Source organism: Vicugna pacos, chromosome 6 (genome assembly GCF_048564905.1).
Source record: "Vicugna pacos chromosome 6, VicPac4, whole genome shotgun sequence".
Classification (NCBI taxonomy): domain Eukaryota; kingdom Metazoa; phylum Chordata; class Mammalia; order Artiodactyla; family Camelidae; genus Vicugna; species Vicugna pacos.
The window spans coordinates 70,426,145-70,443,493 of record NC_132992.1 but is presented as its reverse complement, the minus strand read 5'-3'; the positions used below and the strand labels follow the sequence as shown (position 1 = coordinate 70,443,493).

At 42.7% G+C, this 17,349-nt stretch overlaps 2 protein-coding genes and 1 non-coding gene across 7 annotated transcripts in view; 2 read left to right on the top strand and 1 right to left on the bottom strand.

Moving 5' to 3' along the window:
• Positions 1-17,349, top strand: part of HEATR4 (HEAT repeat containing 4) — a 72,222-nt gene that overhangs the window by 40,476 nt on the left and 14,397 nt on the right. For 4 of the 5 annotated variants that reach the window (XM_031679211.2, XM_072963385.1, XM_072963384.1 and 1 more), the window contains 11 exons: positions 2,012-2,950; positions 3,901-4,091; positions 5,091-5,231; positions 6,490-6,693; positions 8,111-8,254; positions 11,595-11,768; positions 12,607-12,767; positions 13,423-13,527; positions 15,338-15,456; positions 16,142-16,322; positions 16,882-16,951. In XM_031679211.2, the coding sequence (XP_031535071.1) occupies positions 2,073-2,950; positions 3,901-4,091; positions 5,091-5,231; positions 6,490-6,693; positions 8,111-8,254; positions 11,595-11,768; positions 12,607-12,767; positions 13,423-13,527; positions 15,338-15,456; positions 16,142-16,322; positions 16,882-16,951 (2,368 nt within the window). In that variant the 5' untranslated portion in view covers positions 2,012-2,072. Of the gene's footprint in view, positions 1-260; positions 2,951-3,900; positions 4,092-5,090; positions 5,232-6,489; positions 6,694-8,110; positions 8,255-11,594; positions 11,769-12,606; positions 12,768-13,422; positions 13,528-15,337; positions 15,457-16,141; positions 16,323-16,881; positions 16,952-17,349 lie in introns of those variants that run through there. The other variant, XM_072963386.1, reaches the window with a different exon arrangement.
• The window catches only part of LOC102545132 (acyl-coenzyme A thioesterase 1), a 40,241-nt gene that overhangs the window by 19,916 nt on the left and 2,976 nt on the right, over positions 1-17,349 (bottom strand). The gene's annotated exons all lie outside the window — the stretch shown is intronic.
• Positions 7,283-7,358, top strand: TRNAI-AAU (transfer RNA isoleucine (anticodon AAU)). Its single transcript has one exon. It is a non-coding gene; the product is annotated as a tRNA-Ile (tRNA).

Genomic DNA, 17,349 nt, shown 5'->3' with positions numbered 1-17,349 from the left:
ACTAACTAATATATATAAAATAGATAAATAGCAAGTTCATACTGTATAGCACAGGAAACTATGTTCAATATCTTGTTGTAACTTATGGTGAAAAAGAATATGAAAACAAATATATGTATGTTCATGTATGATTGGAGCATTATGCTGTACACCAGAAATTGATGCAACATTGCAAACTGACTATACTTCAATACAAATATATAAAAATTAAATTAAATTAAATTTTAAAAATAAAGCACAAACTCAAACTCAAGGGAAAAAAAAAAAGAATGATACAATGTCCTATTAGGAAATATACAAGGAAGGAAGACACTAATATTGTTTTCATCTAGCAATTCATTTTCAACCAGTGAGAGCAGGCACTGTTTAAGGAAAAATATCACCTTTTGACCACCCTCTAGGCTTGCCCTAATTTTTCTAGTCTAACTTTTTAAATAGTGCCCTGTGGCCATGTTGCCTTCATGGTTGTGAAGAGATGGAACAACTAAATTTAACCTTACATGCAAAAATTTCTGGAGGGATATCACATTAATCATGTGTGACTTAATCTGAGTTAGGTTATTAATTCTGGCCTAGTGACATCTAGATAAAAGCTGACCCCTAACAAAAAGAAACACACCAAGAGGTCAGATTTAATACATGGAAGACAATGGAACAAATCAAGCCCTAAGGAGAGAAGGTATTGTGCTGGGTATTGTGCAAGAAAGAGAAAGGAGTCAGATCTAGGCTAACGGGCACCCTGTGCAAAGGAAAGGAAAGACACAAATCATGACAGGACACTGAATAATGGCCTCACCTTCTTGCTTAATGTGTGTGGGGAGGCCTACCAGCCCCTGGGAATGGCAAGGCCAACACAGTGACTGGTGGAGAGTGGAGCCTAAGCCAAAGCCAGTGTGGCACAGAAGTGCTCTGGGGTTGGAATCTGGCAGGTGGCTTTGAAGCCTGACTCTTCTACTTACAGTCCATGTGGTCTGAAGTAATTTACCTACTTCTGTGAGCCTCTGCTTCTTCCCATAGGTAATAAAGACCATAATATCTTCCCAGTGTAAAGCCTTTAGCAAAGTACTCCATAATTGCCAGTTATCATTGTAAGGCTGAGGAAGTGCTTCAGAAGGAATATATTTTTAAAAGCACTAACTCTAGGGATTTGTTCTCTACAGTGTTTTCCATGCTAGCTAGAACCTGGAAACAGCTTGCCCACAAATTAAGGAAATCTAAGGTGACTTACCTACTTGATAAAATATTCTGCAGCTATTAAACACTGAAGACTATGTAGCAATATGGAAAAGTACTGGGTGATTCTGAAGGACAGCATACTGGAGACGTGGTCCTTTCGGTGCAGTTAAAGCCAAATATTTAGTGATGTGAGGTGTCACAGGGTTAAAAGTTAAAATAACTGGAATGGACTAGCAGGAATTTATAAATTCTTGTATCACACAGAGACCTGGATAGGTCAAGAAAGAGTTATGGAGCAGGAAGGAATTGAGCCAGGCCTGGAATAATGGATAGAATTTGTGTCAAGTATGGAAGAAAGGCTATTTCATGTAGAGGTCACAGAAGGAAGCTCTACTTGTGGAGGGAAGGACACTGGGCGAAGAGCTAGAAGAGTGGAGAGAAGAGGTTATGTGTTAGGACAAGATCACAAACTGGGGTCATACTCAGGGAGATCCCTGAGTGTCAGGCTGAGTAGTCTGAACTTTACACTGTAAGCTTTTTGAAGAGGGAGAAAGCAATGTTTGGGGGGAGAACTAGAAGCCTGGGATACTGTTGAAAAGCCACAATCCCTCATAAGGAGATGAGGGCTGAGCTGTGGGACAAATGTAAGAACTAGAAGCAAAGGTCTGACACAAGGAATACTTCAAATGTTGCAGTCTTTCTTTTGTCCTTCTAATTTCCATGGCCTCCCCCCTCCCCCAATCTGTTCTCCAAGTTCTCTTCTTACTGTACTGCTATGGGCTCCCAATTTCTGCTGACCCAGAGCTCTCACCAGTTCCTCCCACCTGCTTAACAGGTGCGCCTCCAAGCCTTCCTCTGGACCAGGCAGTGTGGAAGGAAGCATTTGCTGAGAAACAATGACTAGGACCCAAAAGGGGAAGTCCTTTCTCTCCCACCGTTTCCATCAGTCACTCCCTCCACGGCTGGGATGGGGCATGATTCTCTACTTGAAACCAAGAAACAAGGAGGAGTGCACCTCCATTTCCAGCGTGCCTCCAGTCCTCCACTTCAGTCCGCAGCGTTGTGCACATGTCAAGAGCCAATATTTGAAAAAGGCGGCTGCAAACCTCAGCTTTTCTCAGGAGGTGGTATGGCGGCGAGGGCTTCCCAGCGTTCCTTATAGCCAATACAGCTTTGACCATCTCTACAATGCAGACAACATCATTCAGCCTCCCCAGGTCAGGAAGGCCAGATCTGAGAAACCTGTCAGCCTCAAGTTCCTGGATTCTTCAGGTCCCTCAACAAGGGTCACCTCCCAGGCTATGAAGATGGAAAGTGCTGCCAATCTTAAGAAGCTGAAGAAATCAAAGCCAGGAAGTGCAGTCCAGGAAGCATCTGGCCCTCTTGTTCTTAGTCCCAGCAGGGATCCAGACATGCTGGATCTGTCACTTTCTCCAGATGTGACCCTGGAAGACAGGGAAGCCTGGCTTCCACCTCCTGAGAAGGAGGCCAGAGCCTGGGAGGCTGTCGTGCTGGAAAAGCTTAACAAGCGCACTGCCCGATGGATCCAGAACAAGCGTCCTCCGAGGCCTGGGGTGTCCCCCAGTAAGTGGCAGAGCTTCTTGCGCCAGCAATACGACTGGAGCCACATCCGGGATGAGCTCACTTCCACCAGTGACCTGGAGCTCTTGAAACAACTGGAGGAAGAGGAGACAGCAGAATTTGAGGATCGAAGTGTCATTCTGCCCACCCAGGAGAAAAAGAAGCCAGAGCTGCTGCTTCCTGTCTATTACAGGTATATTGGCTGGGGACTCAGTTGTGCCTTTGAGAATCCCTGGCTCCCCTTCAAGGACTCCTGGGTGGGCTCACACTCCTTATTTCAGAAGGCACTTTCCCATTAGACTCTTAGGTTTTCCACCAACAACCTACTTTCTCAGATTTCCATAAAGTAGGGTTTATCCATCTTGGTACTGTTGACATCCTCGATTGGACAATTCTTTGTTGTGGGGGGCTGGTCCTGTGCACTGTAGGATGTTTAGCAGCATCCCACTGGATGCCAGTAGCACCCTCCAATTGTGACAACCCAAGATGTCTCCAGACATTGACATATGTCCCTTTGAGGAACAAAATCGCTCCTAGTTGAGAACCACTGCCTATAAAAGAATGCATTCTCAGTCTTTCCCAACAGACTTAACCATTCTGCTGTTCCAGTTACTATCCAGGTGCTCTGAGAAATGTGTCCATGATGAGAGTGAGGAAGGCAGAGACCTCATGGCTCTGGTCCTGCTTCACTTTGAATAAGGAGTCAGTGTCACTGACTCAAAACTGACTGGCAGCAGGATAGAGAACTAAGCAACCCAAGAGAGGAGGATAACTGCGCATTTCTCAGATTGCGTCCTTCTCATTTATAGCTAGAGGGACGACTGGGGCTGTTATAATCTCCTTGATTCCCAAAATTGAACTAAAAATAAGTGAAAAGGTTTATTCATTTATTGGGCAAATCTAAATTGCATTCCCACTACTTTCCAGGTACTCTGCAAGTGCTGGGAATACAACATAATAGAGACAGACATGGACCTATCCTTTGCAGAGCTTACAGTCTGTCCACTAAATAACTACATACATGATAGCTAAAGTGAGGTAATGTAGGAAGTGGGTTCCCGTCCCCAAGTCCATGCACCCTCTAAGAGCACCAGTTTTAAAGCTACCTATCCCTGCTTCTCTCCCCACCTCACTCTTGCCAAGATTGCCCAGTTACTTGCCACAAGTGCAGACAGCTGAAACCATGCCTGGCAACAATAAGACCGCCGAAAATATCGATGTAAAGGGCAGTGCCTACCAGCCCCCAAACCAAAGCTACTTCCGACAGGTGAATCCCCGAGCTGGAAAGTTTGCTTACTCCACGGACAACACCTTTGAACAGGAGATTTACTTTGGTAACAGAGCTGGGCCCCTGTGGTGGGGGCTGAGGTGGACATGGAGCAGGGAAGTAGAAGGTAGCTGGGGGATGAAACAGTCGTGGGTGTGGGTGACAGGCCCTGGAGGAACCAGGTGTTCATGGTAACATCTCCTGGTTACTAGCACAGGAGGGTTTTTTTTGGGGGGGGTAGGTATCCGATGGGGAGGAAACTATTCTTCCTCTTCCCCCTTTATGCTTACTAAGGAAGCAGTGGAGGGTAGGATTGCAAAGTAAGCAAGATTGGCTTTGGAAACAACCTACCTCTTCTCTGTGCACCCTTCTCCCTTCTCTCATTGAGATAGTCCCCCACTGAGGTGCTATATTGGAAAAAAAAATCACAGGCTTTAGGGTCAGGCAGATTTGAGTTTAAATCCTGGCTTAGCCCCTTCCTACTAACCTTCAGCAAATTATATAATCTCTCTGAGCCTTATGTACCTTATTTGTAAAACAATAGTAATAAAAATGAACTTCCAGTAGACAAGAAATATAATACTTCTTGTCCAGTGCCCCATAAATGTCCACTACCTTCCCCTTCCATCTTGCTATCCTTGAGATGCCTGGGCTTCCAGGATACATGATCGAGGTCTGCATGTTCCAAGCTGTTTATACTTCTCTACCCCCATGATGTTCCTAAACTGCTTTCAACTGAAAGTCTTCTTAAAGTTTTTAACAAAATTATTCAGACGAAGGTATTTATGATTGGTAACAGATGAATTAGGTACCCCTTCATTAGTATCTATGTTTTCTTGGGGGACAATGCCTATAAGCTAGGTTCTGACTTGCCTTTATGAGGCCACCAGTTCCTATGTCCAAGCAATAGTCAACTTCAAGGGATGCCCGAACAGCATGGTAGCCATGAGTCCTAGGGGCTAAGGGTAGGGCAAAAGGAAACTGAGTCTCATCCTGGTGCCAAAAACCCAGGAAGAGAAGAAGGAGGGACATGCTGGGGATTCATTATTTCTTTATCTGTTCACAGATAAAGTCCAGGTCATCCACCAGATTGGTGCAAAGAGAGACCAGATTTTCCTGGAAAACCTCAATCGATATAACAAGCAGCTATCTAAGGTCTTCCCCGAAACCCCAGAAAGGTGGACTTCTCAGCCAGTTCCTGAACCATGTAAGCAGGAAGCTACAATGGGAGTAAAGATGGAAGTGTGGCTATTTCTTTAAGGCCCCTTTTCATAGGCTGGAGCTCCACCAACATCTAGGGGAGTCCTTTCCTACCAACTAAAAATCATCTCGTAAAATTATAGTACTAACTGTAGCTAGGAAAAGCCTTTGTGGCCCATACAGTTGAAATCAGGTGGAACTTAGGGATAACCAAGTGGTTTAGGCCAGTAATTACCAATAGGACAGATCCCATCTTAATGCTTCCAGAGGAAGTACATGAAACCCCTGACCCAGCACTTGGACCTTTTTCCTTGGGCTGACTCTACCCTCCCATTCCATTCTCAGGCTCATACTGGCTTCAGGCCCTAGGGTCAACCTGTGTTTCAAGTTTCTGTTTCACAAGTACATCATTACTCATTCTGTAAGACAGGTAAGGTGGTGGGGAAGGAGCCAACCGAGAAAAGAGCTTATGAAACAAAAAGTGCCCATGCTCCAAGACTCTGTTCTTCACAGTGTCGTTGTTCAGATGGGCCCCTGGTGTGCAGAAACTAGCAATGGTAGTGACCGCTTCTTTTTCCCACCAGCCCCAAATCTCTGTCTCTAGTGTTGCCTCGCCCTATAGGCAGTAGCCACTAGGATAGAGGTGCTAATGACGGCAGGTATGGGCAGTTTCCACCAAACCCACATATGCTCCTTCTATGTTGAGGACTACCGCTATAAAGCAGTGAAGAAAGCATGCAAGCAAAGCCTTGGGTCACCTTCTGGGGCTTCTGCTCCCTCATTAAACTGAGATACTAATCATTCCTACAGCAAGGCACTTTAAAAAATTTAGCAGCTTATAGCACCCTTCCTCCTCCCAAATTAAAAACATTAAAAAGAAAACTTAATAAACTAGGAATTAATGGCCAATAACATTCTACTTTAAATGGCAGTATGTCAAATATTGAATTTTATGAGCAAACCTTGCTACATATAAACATTTATTTTCCTAAAGATTTATTAAACTTATAAAAGGGTTTGTATGTATCTCAGTTTTTCTTCCCCAAATTTCTCTGCCCTATCATCATGGCTTTATCATGTCTGTAGTCAGGACTTGTCATAACTCCCTATGGATCTTGTCCTTGTTTCCCTACATAATCATAGGTAAGTTCATGCTGGACAGCTTTGTTTTGCCTTGGTGCTAGTCAGGAATAGGAATGTGATGCTGGCTGGGGACACAGGCCTAGGGCAGGGGTGAGAATACCTCATACTGCCATACCGCACAGCTTGCAGGCCTGTCAAAGGAGCCCTGCGTTGGACAGCTTTGCCCACCCCGGCCAAGGATCTGCTGCTGCAGGTGGCTGAGGAGGACACGCCCATAAAGACCAGGAGACTGAAGAAGCAGGCAGAGTCACTGAAGGAGAATGTGACTTGGGAACTGGTGGCCCTGCGGAGGATGCTGCAGGAATGGAGGATCGCCTGGGCTCTAAGTGAGTGAAGTAGGGGCAGGCCAGGGGCCTGACATATCAGCATGTATTTGTGAGGGAGGAGGTTCTCACCTTGGCCTAGCGTTTCTTAATCTTTGAAGATCCCTCCCTCTCTTATAAACATAAAAATCTGGTTGCCTCATCAAGGTTAGATTGGATGAGAGAGCCTTTCACACAGTGACAATTTGCATTTATCTAGATGCTTTTTACATGAGCGAGTTTTACGTCAGTAATTTTGATTTGTGGAAACTCACTACACTGAGAACTCTTCACAGGCAGAGACCCTATCTTACTGATCTCTGAAACTTTCCGATCAATAAATGATGCATGAAGGGAAGGGCAAAATATGCTGCCCAAGCAGTGGAAATGTAGTGATCAAAAGAAATTGCAGTTGACTATAGTATAAATAACCCCTCTCCGAAATTCATTTGTAAAGCTGGGATTATCATATATCTACTTTGCCTTCAGAGTTATGGGAGTAGAAGGCTGAGTGCCTGGGGCAGAGGAAGGGCCCAGCAAGGACTACTAGAAGCTGCAAGATTTGAGGACTCAAGGACTGCTGGCTTTCAGAATATAAAAAACTAGTTGGGGTGGGAGTGGCAGTAACTCAGTGGTAGAGTGCATGCTTAATATGCATGAGGTCCTGGGTTCAATCCCCAGTACCTCCGTTTAAAAAAAGAAAAAAAAAACTAGTTAGTGCAGGAAAAAGAGAAGTGATCCATCACCTAAACTGGATCAGATAAACAGGGTAAAAGCTACCAGTAGGGAGCATCTACAAGTGGTGGGAGCACTGAAATAAAAGGTTCATACCTAACAAAGAGAGCAGCTAGCAATAAAAGGAAGAAGACCTTGAAAGCAAGATGGAAGAGTCTTAAAGTCAAGGAAACCTAATGATAACCACAGTCATTAACATCTGAGCCCTTATTATCTTGCAGACATTTTGCTCAATACTTTGTCTAGTTAACTCATTTAATACTCAAAGTAATGCAATATGGTAGATTCCAGCATTATTCCCATTTTACAAATGAGAAATCTCAAGCCTAGAGAGGTTAAGTAACTTATCCAAGGTCATACAACTGATAATTCTGATTCCAAACCAGGTATGTCTGACAACAAAGTCCTCTTAACCACTATGTTTTACTGCCCATACTATTAGATATAACAATAAAGACTTATTTAAGCAAAAGACGATATAATATAGGATGAGATTGGGAGTAGTTTTGTTTGGGAACTACCTAAGAAGGTACATGGATCATCAGAGAAATAACTTTCCTAAGAACCCATCTCTGGGGCCCTTTATTCTTCTGAGCTAATGTTTTGCTTGAATTGTCCTGGGAGAAGGGGACTTCTTGTCCCCTGCCTGCAACACAATATCTTACTCTAACCAAGTGGTTCTCTAATTTTCCACCTTGTGGCACAGTCATTGAGTGGCACTATAAGACAATAGAGGGCCTACTGCAGAGCTTAGTGGACATCCACGATGACATTCGGATCCAAGCCATCATCACATGTGCCACAGCTGCGTTAGAACGGCCCCGGATTGCCATCAGCCAGGAGGACTCAGGTGAGAGCCAGAACTGGACTGCTTGAGAATATAATTCACAGAGCCATAGAGATTTTGAACTGACAGGGACCTTGGAGCTTCTCTGAGATCATTGTACAAAATGAGACTGGCCTGAATATACACCTTATCAGCCATAGAGATGAGTTTAAAATTGTTGACTTCTAGTCTAGTGCTTTTTGCACTAATTAATTTCATCATGCTTTGCTCAGTAGCTTACAAAGTTGACATTGTTCTACTTTGAGAGATCCTATTCATAATAGCCAGAAAGTAGATGTGTATACACACTTTTATCCCAACTCCATTTTAGCCTTTCTTTTGACAATCTGTCTCAAACTCAACATGTCCCAAACTGAACTCATCACCATAGACCACTTCCCCATATTCCAAATCTCAATCAGTAGCCCCATAATCTATCCAGTTTTCAAGCCAGGACCCTGGGATTCATCTTGGACAAATCCTTCTTCCCCCCACCCCACAACCAACTGAATGTACTGATTCTGCCTGCTAAACTTTTTTTTTAATTATAAAAGAAATATGTAAAGTGTCATTATCAGTCAACACAGAGGGATATAAAAAGAGGTCATTACCTTTCCCCAACCCACTTCCCAGTCCTAATCCCATGCCCATGTCATTCTCCAGGGCAACCAATGTTTAGTCCGGCATTCTACACCTTTCTCTATGCTTTTACAAACATGCCAATGTATATGTGGGCTTTTCTCTTTATTTCAAAATTGAGTCCTAAATTTTATTAGCCATTTTCTAGTTTTTTCTCTTTTAATTTGTGGATATGATAAATTCTGTTGTTAACTTCTTAGAGTAAATCCTAGTGGATCATTCTTTTATTACTCCCCTGGGTTTGATTTGTTAATATTTTAGAATGTTTCACTACCTTCCTAAGTGAAATCAGTAGTTTTGTTTTTATTTATACTATATTGAGTTTTAGTTTTTACTAGCTTTATAAAATGAATTAAAGGGTTGGCCATTTGTTCTAATGGTCTGTTATCTTTTTTAAAAAAAATTTTAATAAAGTATAGTTTATTTACAATGTTAATTTCAGGCTTACAGCAAAGTGAGTTATACATATGCATACATACATATTTTTTCTTTCCAGATTCTTTTCCATTGATACGTTATTACATGAAATTGAATATAGTTCTCTGTACTATATGTAGGTCCTTGTTGTTTATCTAATTTATATATAGTAATGTGTGTCTGTTAATCCCAACCCCTAATTTATCCCTCCCCACCTTGATCTGTAATCTTTTGAAAAGGAAATGAATGTCAATAGCTTTTTTCTTTGCTAGCAATAAGCACTTAAAAGGAAAATTTCCCACTTTTGAGAGCTGAAACCATAATCTACTAAGGAGCTGGTTTAACAATACACAGGACCCAGATAATGGAAACTATAAAATGCTATTGAAAGGACACAAAACAAATTGACTCTTATCCCTCAAGTGCCCTCTCAGATACACCTTTTGTGTGAAGCCTGGGCTGACACTTTTTCCTTCTCTGCTGCTGGTAGCATCCTAATATTATTCTGCTCTAATATCTATCATCCTGTCATAACTGTTTACTTTTCTGCCATCTCTATCAGGCAAGGAACTCCTCAGAGATAGGGACTAATTTTATCTCTATAAAGTTGTCAGGTTTTTAGAGTTTCATTTCACTTATTTCCCATCCACTGAGTTCCAGATATGAGCATTTTAACTCCAGGTTTTCAAATTTGCTGCTTCCTCTGATGGAAAACTCTGTCTCTTCACCTGATTAATTTCTATACATGCCCTTCAGTGTTTAGCTAAGGTTTATCACCTCCTCTGAGGAGTCTTCCTGCCCCATCACCCAGGCTTGGTTTGGTGTTCCTGCTGTATTCTTCCACTCATATACATTTTCTATTTTAATTGTTTATTTTCTTGGATATGAAATGTAATGATGTATGTTAGTGCCTGGCACACACAGAAAACCTTCAATAGGTGGCAATACGTATTATCTTATCCCCAAATCTTCCACATACATACAAAGAATGTGTTTTTTTCTTTCCCCAGAATTGTGCCTTTCAGGTGATCCCTTTCCTCGGTGTCTAGATTCTGATATGCCTTGTTTCCTCCTGACACCTTCCCAAAGGAACTTATGTTATTATTTCTTGAAGTGCTCAGTTGACTTGTCTATTTTCCTGAAATGCACATATTTCCATCTAGCTCATTCTTAACAGATGGTTTAGTGGCCCATAACAGTAGTAGAAAGGACAGATAAGAAATTTTAAAATCTTAAATTACAGGTCTAGCTCTGCCACTTCTTGGGAAGTCATTTAACTTCTCTGAGCTTAAAATTCCTTATCTATAAAATGAAGATTGTTGTGGACAAAAGGTTAACAAAACATTTCCTCTTCTAATTGAGAAATGAGCTTTAGTTAAATGCCTACCTGTTGCCTTGATAACTTGATAAGGGTAGGAAGTATCATTGTAGGCAACATTGCTTGATAAAAATGAACCCTGATGGATAAACTGCATTTGGACTGAGAAGAACTACAAGTGAAATATACACGCCTGAAGGAGTCACCATCCTTTGGGCTCCCATGGATGCTGGGACTTATCAAGGCATGCCCTTTAAGAACTCTGGAATTATATCTACAGAGTTGTTATATAAGAGATAATAACTCCAGTGCAACATAAGATTTAAACCTGGAGTGGCTACCCCAGAAGGCTCCATGGAATGCTAGACAAAAAACCTCAAGAACTCCGGCCAAAAGAAACGCTTGATGCTGTCCTATGGAAACACTGTGCTTACATCCTATTTCCCTCTAAAGACTAGTGGCATGTGTGACCTAATAGTCTTGTGAGTCTGTTTAGTTAAACCTAAAAGGACTCCTGAAGTACATGTATTTCAGGTGAGCTCTTGCAGTAATACCTACCTCGCCTACTTCAATGAGGGTTAGAAGCCTGAATGAGATAGTGAAAATGAAACACTATATAAATGGCAAAGCACTATCTAAATATATTTGCTATTATTAAAAATACAAAAATATATAATTAGGTTCATTTTCATCACTAAAACTAATGGTGAAGGTCACAATAGCCTAGCTGGAAACATTCTCCTTTGGCTTGAATACAGCTCTGCAGAGGTCAGGTGATAAAGGATTGGGAACGGGCATACCCAGCACAAAAGTGAGCCATAAAATCCTGCCCATTGCAGGGGCTCAACTAAACTCTAATTAAGTAGCAATAAGCACCTGCAATGGAGACTGAGCTTGGTCACCGTGTGGCTACAGGAAAAAGGCTGTGTTTCAGAGAAAAGCAAAGGGGCTAGCTAACACCTTCTTTCTGGCTCTCTTTTGATCACAAAGAAATTGTGAAAGCCCCACCTATCCAGGACTTGCCAGAGGTTCTACAGCCCGCCCTGAAGGCTGCTCTTTGTGACAAGAATGCCAATGTGCGGATGGCAGCGGCAGTATGCCAGTATGCCGTACAGTCACATAATCCCCTTGCCCGGGACATCATGCAGACTGCCCTTTTGAAGGGTGAGTAACTTCTTGTTATGACCTGGAAATTTGGGGATAAAGAGAGGGCATCTCACTATCAGCTTTTCCTCATCCTTTCTTCTCCACCATCATGCTCTGTGATGTCTACTGTACTGGGTTTGGGTTTATGTTAGAATATTCAGAGATTTGTTCTTCCTAGGTACTTTTACAAAGTGGGAGCACTGCCACCTAGTGGTACCTGGGCTAAACATTTCATCAGTACATTTGCCTAGAAAACATGCCCCCATTTTCACTCAACCAGATTTTCAATTGAAAAGATGATGTGTAACAATATGAAAGAATACAATCTGAAAGTTTAAAAATTACCATTTGAACACATCATGCTTCCATTTTTGCATATTAACTTACAGGCATTGTCTACATGCATTGTTGGAGTAATACAAGCAAAAAGGTTCAGTCCAGTGATAGGCCCAAGGTGCCGAACTGCTCCGTCTGAAAGATGTGCCTATTCCTTGTCTGGATGCAGCTGTGGGGAGGAGGGAGTGAGGACAACTGGCTGACTGGTTTAGAGGCACTCAACAACTTAATTCCTCTGTCTTAAGAAAGCCTCCACTCCAGACTTCCCAATCTCTCTCTTTCTCACTCAAGCCAGAGTGCCTTATTGCTATTAGCTAACAAAAATATTTTAGGATCTGATTTTTCAGGTTAAGATTTTCAGTCTATATTTAGACTTGATACAATCCAGTTAAATATGGTTTAAATAAGGGACTGAATTTCTAGACTGGGAGGGCACAGGAGAGTGAGGTATCAAAGCTGTCCTCTCTGTGGGGAGAACACACAGCCATTCTGGACTCCTTTATTCACCCCACTGTGGCAGGTAATAGCGTGGACAGCTGGGCTGCAGCTCAGTGCCTGGCTCTGGAAGGTGCTGCCACTTATCCTGTGATTAAGAGGATCCTCCATCAGCTGTTTACCAGGAAGGATGAGGACACCGAGCACCAGTCTTGTATGCTCCTGAGCCATCTCAATGGGAAGACAGTATGTGCCCATTACAGGGTCAGAGAAAGAAATCAAGTTTTGGGAGAACAATTGGGTCTTTGAGGTCAGTGCATGTAAGGAACTGAAAATGCAAGTGATTGGATAGGATGAACTCCAGCACAGGTAAAACTGGGCTAAGTGTGGGTGAACTGGGGTGTATACAGGGAAAAGTGACAGCAGCTGATTGAGAAAGGTGGGAGTGGGCTGCAGATGGTTTCTAACTATACAAGAAGAGTTGTGCTGTGTAGAATTTGCTTCTACTAGAGGTTAACCATTGAAAACTGCACAGACCTACAACTGGGTTTACCTTTAGTAGAAATGTGAAACTCACAGATTGAGGCATGTACAACTCATTTTAGCGGGAAAGATAGTTAAAGGTAGTTAAAGGAAGGTCCCAGGAATTTCCATTCAGATTACTAAATATGTATTTTGTTCCCTGATTTATGATCCCAGAAGTCAGCTGGCTTGGATGGAAGAGTACCCCGTATCTTGTAAATCCATTCTTTCCTTTGCTAGGGGTGGGCATCTCATGTGTTTGTGATATTAATTATGCTGGATGCCATGTTAGTTTGTAACTTCTTCAAGGTTCTGACATCTCTAACAGTGATCATGAATAGCCATACCGAATAACCAAAAAAGTCTTCCATTTCCTCAGACCCTGATACACACCATGCTTGCTGTGGAGCTGAACAGCCACCAGTGGAAAGACCGGATTGTGGCCTGCCGGGTTCTCTCCCGGATTGGTGGAAATGTCAGTTTGGTAAGCCTTCTTCTCTTTCTGTTTCCAGGACAGAAAGCCTAAGCAAAACCAGGCTAGGGACCTCTTCCACTTTTACTGTTACTTAGTGTCCCATTCTTACCAAACAGATGTCTGTCCCTACATTGCTACCTCTTACTCTTAACCCAGAATTCTCTCCAAATGCCAGCATATTCTTGTTAAGTAAGCCACTGCTTCCCAGCATGGTAGCAGCTCACAAACTGCTTATAACCTACCTACAATGAAATAAGCAAGAAAAAAAGATAAGGTTTAGAAACCTTTACAGTAATCTGACACTGCCTCAACATCAAGGTACTTTATAAGTATCAGTCAACACAGTCCCTTCTTTCAGAAACCTGACATTAGAGTTGAAGTAACAAGGCTAACGTACACAAGTGATTCAAGAACAAGTGATAAAACCAAGGTACCCTCTTAAAACTTTTCAGAGGCTATAGTGTGGGCTGAACTTATCACTTAAAAATCCCGTGAAGGAGCATGGGACAGCTGAACAAGACTTAGAGCTGAAAAAAGACCTCCAGGCAAGGGAAGCCCTGACCACCACTTAGGCTTGCACCTGGTCTCTTTCTTGCTATAATTTTAAAATCATCTCCAGCTGTGCAAATGAGATTTTTCCCCTTCTCCCTGTGCACCATTATCTTTTCCTTATAACACCAAGTAACTCGAGAATGGCTCGGAACACTGCCATTCTCATGAGAAGTGAGCACCCTCCACTCTTTGACCCTCACATTTCGATGTGGAAAGCATACCATCTGACCATTCAGTATGATCACCTGAAGACATTTTAGTCTGGATTAATTCCATCTTGGCTGCCACAGTAGTGCCCTGTTGATAAAATCCTGCCCCAATAGCACAGGTATCACCTGGGAGCTTGCTGGAAGTGCAAAATCTCACCCCAGATCAATTCAATCAGAACCTGCATTTAACAACATCATTTTAACAACATCTGATTTATTTGCACATTCATCTCCTTAGCACTTGTCACTCAGAATGGCCAACTGAAAGTAAAAAGCCATGTAGAGTAAGCAGGGGATGGGGTAAAGATGAGAACTTCAAGTCAGACTGCTGGGATTAAGCAGTTCTTTCACACATTCAGTTAGAAAGCAGTTTCTGACCAATCCTACAAGCTAGGCAACATGCTAGTATTGGGGATGCAAAGATAATGTGTCTTCTCTTGGTAAATGTTATACATAAAGAGCTATAACAGAAGTAGATGTAAAGTATTATGGGGATTTCCGATTGCTTACAGAAGGCAGAGGAGAGTTCACTGAGGAGATGCTTTTTGAGCTCAATCCTAAAAGAATAGAAAAACATCAGGTACCAGATAGGGGTGGAAAAGGGAGATGTTTCAGGCAGGGAGAATAGCTTTGGGCACATTACACAATCATCAACTGGTAATCTTCATCCCTTTCCCTTTGAGAGAAGTCCCAACACATAGGGTGGCCAACTGTCCTAGTTTATCCAGCACATAGGATATTTAGTATTAAATCCAGGAAAGTCTGAGGCAAAGCTGGATGGGTTGGTTACCCTTCAAATTTTAAGTCTCTCAATATAGTATAGTAGTTCAAAACATGAGCTTCAAAAACAGGCCTGGGTCTGAGTCCTGGCTCCAGCACTAAGCAGGTTAACCTTGGGCAAGAAATCTAAGCCTCTATTTTTGTCACCTTTAAATGGTAATAACTGCCTTACTGGATCGTTTGGGAGGATTTAAGTGATGGGTAAAAACACTTAGCACAGTGCCAAGTACAAAACTGTCATTCAATCAATGGTAGCTAATTATGACACTTATTTATAGGATATGAAACGTAAGTTGATCCAGCTGATGTTGAGTGACTGGAATAAGAAAGTGAGACAAGCAGCTGCCCGGGCTCTGGGGCAAATGAGCCTTGGGAAAGAAGTGCATGACACAATCAGGTAGCACCTCGTCGACCTGGAGGGAGAACCTCTTCTATTCACTGTTCAGGGAACCTGGGATCCAGCCAGTGTTTGTTGAGCTGCTCTGTATGCTCAGCATTGTACTAGATCCCATTGTAGGATTTTTTTCTTTCAATAAAATAAAAAGTTAACAGTCCCTACAAACACTAACAATGTGGCTAAGGAAAGAATCATTCACTGAGTACCCACTAGGTGTTAGGCAGTTTTAATGTTTGAGAGAGCTCAGATGTATCACTGACTATACAGGCAGGGTTTACAATGCCTAGTAAGGTCAATTTTCATGAAGGATGGATACCACAACATAGGCAAGAGAAGAAAAGACATTCTATACTGGGAGCCAAATACAGAAATGAAGATGGCACATGTGAAAGCAAGTGGGGAAGAGAACTTGACTATATCAAGAAGTGCATGTTTAAAGTTTCCTTTATTCAGTCATCCAACATAATTTAGTGCCTAATGTATGTTAGGTAATAGGGATTCAAGTAAATAAACAGTTGAGGTCTCTACCCAGTGAAACAACCTAATGGGCATAAGGCTGACTAGGAAAGGGTGGGAATGGATAATAGAGTGCCTACAGAAGTTGGATTCCATCCTGAGGACACTGGGTGGGTGGGGGGGCATCAAAAGTTTAAGGAGGGAAAATAACAGCACCTGTGCTTTACAGAGTCAAGCTGGGGCAAGGAAATCCCCACGAGCGTGTGGAAGCCCTCTCCCTGATTCGTGGGCTCAAACTCATGACCGCCAAGCTTCTCCCCAGCTTCCTGAACTGCTTCTCTGATGACTTCATGGCAGTTCGGCGGGCAGCTTGTTTGGCAGCCGGTGCCCTGCAGATCCGTGATAAGATGGTGAGTCAAGGAAACATGTACCCACCTTACCTGATTAACCCAAGGGGGCATTACCCTGTGCTTCCCTTCTACCCAGTACACTCAGCATTCTGTGGGGACACAGAATGAGAGATCAGAACCAAGAAGGTGAGGGGATTACGTAGACCACATCAACAGGTAGGACCACATTTAGCTCCAAGCCAGCCCAGACTTCACTCTAACACACCCCTGAATCCCGTTCTCACCTCAGTTAACTAGCTCATTACATGGGTGCTGAGAGGCTTCAGGACCAACTCCAGTTAATGGAGTTATAATTTCTAGTCACTAGTGGAAACCTGATGGAGGTGTTCAAAAGAAGCCTGTATGACCATAGATCTGAACTGAGAAAAATCAATCTACAGATACGAGATAAAACACCATGTGGGTAGGCTAGTACTTCAGGCTCCAGCTCATTGGTCACTAGATTTGATAGAAGGTCACTTTTTTAGTTAAAGCACATTTTAGAGACAAGAGGGGTCCCTGTCCTGGTTCATTCTTGCTCTGATTCTCTGCACTCAACACTGCTTTTTATCCATCCCAGGTCCTTGAATGCCTTCTGAATCTGACAGAGAGAGATCCCTACTGGAAAATCAAGGCCTTTGCCATTCGAGGTATTACAGGAGTGGCCCCAGCTCTCAATGTCTAATACTTTCCCATATGTTAGTAGAGATGACCCCCAGAATCTCTCCAGGAAGAGGACAGAGTGCAGGGGAGGGGATGATCACAGCTTCTCAGAAGTTCCTTGCCCCAGAAATTAAAGATTATTTTCTTCTTTTTAATTTGTAGTTAAGGATCCCGAGTCTAGGACTATGTAAAACTTGTTAAGGCAAAGAGCTGACAGGACAGTCCCTGGCCAATAGAATTAGGTATGAGTTCCAGGTAGGTATCCATGGTTGGATACGCTTGCTTTCTCTGGAAGTTTCAAACATAGGTCAGACCAGATTCAAGACTGCTACAAACCTAAAATCCTGCCCTCAAATTTTCCTAGTTTCTTTTTAGGGATCTTTGA